At 33.3% G+C, this 5,632-nt stretch overlaps 1 protein-coding gene across 1 annotated transcript in view; it reads right to left on the bottom strand.

Annotated features, from left to right (window-relative positions):
- LOC100635117 (RNA-binding protein NOB1-like) overlaps positions 1-3,434 on the bottom strand; it is a gene marked incomplete at its 5' end in the record, with an annotated part of 25,951 nt that extends 22,517 nt beyond the window's left edge. Inside the window, one exon of the mRNA XM_020002753.1 lies at positions 3,402-3,434. Within this exon, the coding sequence (XP_019858312.1) occupies positions 3,402-3,434 (33 nt within the window). The remainder of the gene's footprint in view (positions 1-3,401) is intronic.
- Positions 3,435-5,632: the final 2,198 nt, after the last annotated feature.

Raw genomic sequence — 5,632 nt, 5'->3', positions numbered from 1 at the left:
GATTTCATTATTGTATTGTGACCCATAGTTAGAGTAGAAGACAAAGAATAGTAGAGTAAAAGACCTGACGCTGGACCTCATTATTATTTTATCATATAATTAGAGAAAGAGGGGGAAAGGAGAGATTGTCATTGAAATTCTATTTATACCCTGTATATGTAGGTGAATGAAGCTTTATGTCAGTGAATATCTGGGTATGAATAGAATCTCAAAGATACTAAGAGGTATGAATTTTTTTTTATGATGGCACTATCAATCATTAACTGTGTATCTAGCTCCAACTTAATAGTCAGCAATTTTATTGTCTTTCTACAAAGTTTTCATTATTCCATTTTGACTGCATTGCCTATTCCAGTACAAGTATGTACATCCCAGCATATCTATGCAGCATTTATTTGTGCTATTTCCCTGTCCTTTTCCTATTTTATTCTTTGATATTTTTCCTTGATACAAAAACCAATAAAACCATTGTAAAACAATCATGATCAGTGTATTTGCCTAATGTAAATCTGTGACACAATGATTCAAAAGAGCTTGAATCAACAATTTTAACTATAAAAGGTATCAGGTATCCAGTGTACTTGATATTACCACCACTTAACACTTGAAACAATCTTAATCTAAATTAATATAATTATTTTAAAGCCACTCACTTCAATGATAAATTAAAGTTTAAATTCTAAACAAAGTTCATCTTTAATGGCTTTTTTCTAGCAATTCCCTTCAGTGTTTCTTCTGGAGTCATCAATATAATTTAACTTGATTTTCTTTGAGGACACTTTCAAGCTCTTCTTCACACGCTTAACTGTAGCTGGAAAAAAAAACATGCATGCATCAGTTTGAAAAGTACAATTACTTTCCTTTATACAGGTACTACATTTTTCTACAGTATGCTTTCTGTGTAAAAATCCACCCTCTTTTGGGGTTATCAGCCAGCTACAGCTCATGCACTCTACAAAAACCCCTAGGGTTTATTCTTGAAGTAACTCATGCTAACCAAATATATACAGCCAGTATTAAACTCTACAATAATGAATAGGTAGGGTGCCAATGATACAAATGAATGAAATTTTAATTTATTTGTTATTATCCCACCATGGTGATGAACTTTATGTTATACAGTTTACCAGCATGGTGGGTATAATGGAACAATGGTAGCAATTTTTTAAAATAAATTTACATCGACTACAGTCTAGATATGAATCTGATAAATCCATGCACACTATAGACTTCTATCAAGATTCTATCAGTTTTTATTAGTTTCAGTATAAACAGAAGCATAAAACGGGCACAAAACTACATGTATACAGATTGCATTGTCTCCATTGCTGTGTAAACTTAATTTGCCAAATTTGTGTCCTTGTATATGTACACTATTGACTACATGTACAAACATGATGGTTAAAAATGGTGGGTTACAATGTACATTATCAAAATGCCAAATTTACCACAACTTCTCCCTAAAATGATCAGTTACACAAATTATACATTAAATTTTATCAACATATCAAATTTCGGACTTAAATTAATAAGAAGTTATATTATAAATTTAGAATGACACAAATATCTTTCAACTATTTTTTCAATTACTTGTTCTTTGTTGGTTTGTATTGGGTCAGTTCTTAAATTGGTTCCTCTTCGTGGCCCTCTCTCCTTCTCCAGCTGGTGAGTGCAATCAGTCGAAGATCAATAGCTGATAGACTTTTTTGATAATCACCAGTCTTCTTAGAGAAATCAGTTACTGGAGGAGAAGGGAGAGAGAGAGAGAAAAGAGAAAGGCAAATATGCATAAGTTTATGATAGTTGGCTAGACGCTGATTTATTCTTATACATAATGTACTTATGTTCTTTGAAAAATTTGCTCAAAAATTGGTCCAAAGTCCCTGTACTACAGTACAGTATAGAGTCATTGGCCAAATTTTACCAAAAATGAAAAGGAGAGAATTTTTCACTTTCATAATTTTTCATGATACATGTACATATACGGGCTCTTATGTTGTGTGGAAATTTTGAGCTGATTCTGATTTAAATTGAATTTTTATGAAATTTTGAAGTTACATGTAAATCAAAAATTGGGCCAAGGCAAAGATTCTACATAAGCATAAAGACTTTTGCCCTGAAGTTTCATTATTGAGAGGTTCCTGTACATGTACCATAGGGCACCCTTTTTCAAGGGCTATAAATTTAGTGGATATATAATTCACTGTATCAAATTTTGCGATTTTTTCCCCAAATCAAATTTTCCACACCAATACAATTAATCCGAGGAATTTTTTTGCGAATAGCAACAAAATCTGTGAATAGAGCCCAATGAGGGTATATAGCCCTCAATAAAAGGTGCCCTAATGTATATCCATTAATGACATACTCTGAGTCCTTTATGGCTGAACTGTTTATCACTGAGTGATGAATAATGAATGAGGCCATCTTTACCAACATCAGCTAGCACTTTAATCATTGACTTGTTGCCACAGTTAGGACAAAACAACAGGCCACTTTTAAAATAAACCCTATCAATAACAACAACAATAACAAAAATAATAATAATAATAATAACAATTTGTTTGTTTCTTAGCAAAAATATCATAACATTATGTAGTCGGCTTCAGTTGAGAAGAAACCACCACCACCCCTTATAACTTTTGTGTCACTAATGCTAGCAAATTTGAAATTTATAATAGTTGCATAACGGGTTCTTAAAATATCCTTACCAATTTTGGAGTTTTTAGGTACTTTGGAAGGTTCTAAACGGGTTCTTCCACTTGAAATAAAAGGGAATTACCATGAAAAATTTGTATGCATCATTCTGATGAATATCATTTGCATAATTATCATTACAAATAGTCAAAAAATGTTTTTTATTGAAAAAACAACAAAGCATATCATGCTAGACCTACTATTATTCAACAAGGAGTCTTTCTTGAGAAGAAATCTGCTATCACTCTACAGTCTTCTTGATCATCGTTGTTCTTAACTGCCCATCACACTTGTCAATTCATCCATATTCCGAGCTCTATATCAACTAAAAACCGGCACCAGAAACAAGAAAAGGACAAATGGGGGGGTAGCAGCAACCACTGTAGACGTACAATAGATAATAAAGTAAGTTAAAGGAGAAGAAACGCTCAAAGAATGACAGAGCTTGCACATTGCAGCCATATTTGGGCAGGGCTACACATGACGTTTTAATGATAAAAACATTAATTTACTTCTGTTTCTTCTGAACTGAAACTGGCTGTAGTCCTTCTATTGATTGGTGGGTGCTGAATATATGCACAGTTGAATATAGAAAAAAGATTCAACCCCAAAATACAGTCTCATATGTAAATTTATATAAGCATGGAATAAATACATGTAGTTGTACGTTTAATTGTGTAATTGTGTATCTTTTCTTGGCTTACTTGAAGCAGGCCTTGCATTGTTGAGCGTAGGTTCTTATTCTCTTGATTAACATTCCATCAATGGAGACAACATTAAGACCAAACTGTAATAGGACATTCTGAGAGAGAGGGAGAGGGAGAGAGAGAGAGAGAGAGGGAGAGGGAGAAGTAAGAATAGAGGAAAAAAAGAAATACAAGTGTACATGTACATGTAGGAGGAATGAGAAAAAGATGGTAGTCATAATAAAATGACCATCAAAATGCTTAAATTCACAAAATTAATTCCTTCCAAAATTTCCTGCTATACAGTATATAAATTCATTACAGACGTAGGTGATGTACATGAATATTTTTACACCAAATGTATACATGAATACATAAACCAAATGTACATGTACATGTATGCTAATAATACTGCTTGAGTAAGCCCCTCTAATAAACCTCAGTAATTAATACATACACACTACTAGTGAATATTACCTGCATAGCATAGTCAGTGGTCATACAACCAACAGATATCTCATCAATAGTCTCCTCCATCAATCCACCAATACCATCACACACTGACTGATAATTATCAGGAGTAATCCAACTATCATCATCATCCTCTCCCTCTCCTCTTTCCTCCTCCTCCTCTTCTTCTATTAGTCCCTCAAGACTGTCATTAGTAAGTGCTGTATCTTCATCTCCATCTATAAATAGGTACATGTGTATCATTATGAGTGTGCGTGTGGTTTAGAATAAGAAAAAGGCAATTTATTTTAAGCATCATTTGGGGTGATTTCAGAGCCATTTTTTGGAAAAACCATAGGCTATAGCCTCGGGTATCTTTCAGAATTTGGGCATTTTTAAAAAATGGCAATAACTTGAAAAATTGAAGTTAGGAATCAGCTCAAACTTTTTATACAGCATAAGGACATCAATATGTATCAGAAAATGTAATAAAAATTTTGGGTGATTTCGTAGCCATTTTTTGAAAAAACCATGGGCTATAGCCTTGGGTACTTCTTAAAATTCAGCCATTTTTAATAACTGGCCATAACTCGAAAAATTGAAGTCGGAATCAGCTCAAACTTTCTACACAGCATATGGACATCAATGTGCATCAGAAAACATAATAAAAATTTGGGGTGATTTTGGAGCCATTTTTCCAAAAAACCATGGGGTATAGCCTTGGGTATTTTTTCATAAATTGGCCATTTTTAAAAAACGGCCATAACTCGAAAAATTGAAGTCGGAATCAGCTTAAACTTTCTACACAGCATAAGGACATCAATATGCATCAGAAAATGTAATAAAAATTTGGGGTGATTTCGGAGCCATTTTTCCAAAAAACCATGGGCTATAGCCTTGGGTACTTCTTAAAATTCAGCCATTTTTAATAACTGGCCATAACTCGAAAAATTGAAGTCGGAATCAGCTCAAACTTTCTACACAGCATATGGACATCAATGTGCATCAGAAAACATAATAAAAATTTGGGGTGATTTTGGAGCCATTTTTCCAAAAACCATGGGGTATAGCCTTGGGTATTTTTTCATAAATTGGCCATTTTTAAAAAACGGCCATAACTCGAAAAATTGAAGTCGGAATCAGCTTAAACTTTCTACACAGCATAAGGACATCAATATGCATCAGAAAATGTAATAAAAATTTGGGGTGATTTCGGAGCCATTTTTCCAAAAAACCATGGGGTATAAGCCTTGGGTATTTTTTCAAAAATTGTCCATTAAAAAAACGGCCATAACTCAAAGAATTGAAATCGGAATCAGCTTAAACTTTCTACACAGCATAAGGACATCAATATGCATCAGAAAATGGAATAAAAATTTGGGGTGATTTCAGAGCCATTTTTTGGAATAAACCATGGGCTATAGCCTTGGGTATTTTTCAAAAATAGGCCATTTTAAAAAAATGGCCATAACTTGAAAAATTGAAGTCGGAATCAGCTCAAACTTTCTATACAGCATAAGGACATCAATATGTATAAGAAAATGTAATAAAAATTTGGGGTGATTTCGGAGCCATTTTTCCAAAACACCATGGGGTATATAGCCTTGGGTATTTTTTCAAAAATTGTCCATTTAAAAAATGGCCATAACTTGAAAAATTGAAGTCGGAATCAGTTCAAACTTTCTACATAGCATAATATGAAAATACTATTAGTCAATGCGCGCATCGATAGATATAGTACAGTCTTTACCTTGTTCTCTTTCTTTCTCTCTGTCTTCTTTACTGTTAGTGCTTTGTTC

The sequence above is a fragment of the Amphimedon queenslandica genome, unplaced genomic scaffold, assembly GCF_000090795.2.
Source record: "Amphimedon queenslandica unplaced genomic scaffold, v1.1 AMPQUscaffold_12841, whole genome shotgun sequence".
Taxonomy (NCBI): Eukaryota; Metazoa; Porifera; class Demospongiae; order Haplosclerida; family Niphatidae; genus Amphimedon; species Amphimedon queenslandica.
The sequence above is the reverse complement of the archived record's forward strand: the minus strand, read 5'-3'. Positions and strand labels throughout refer to the sequence as shown.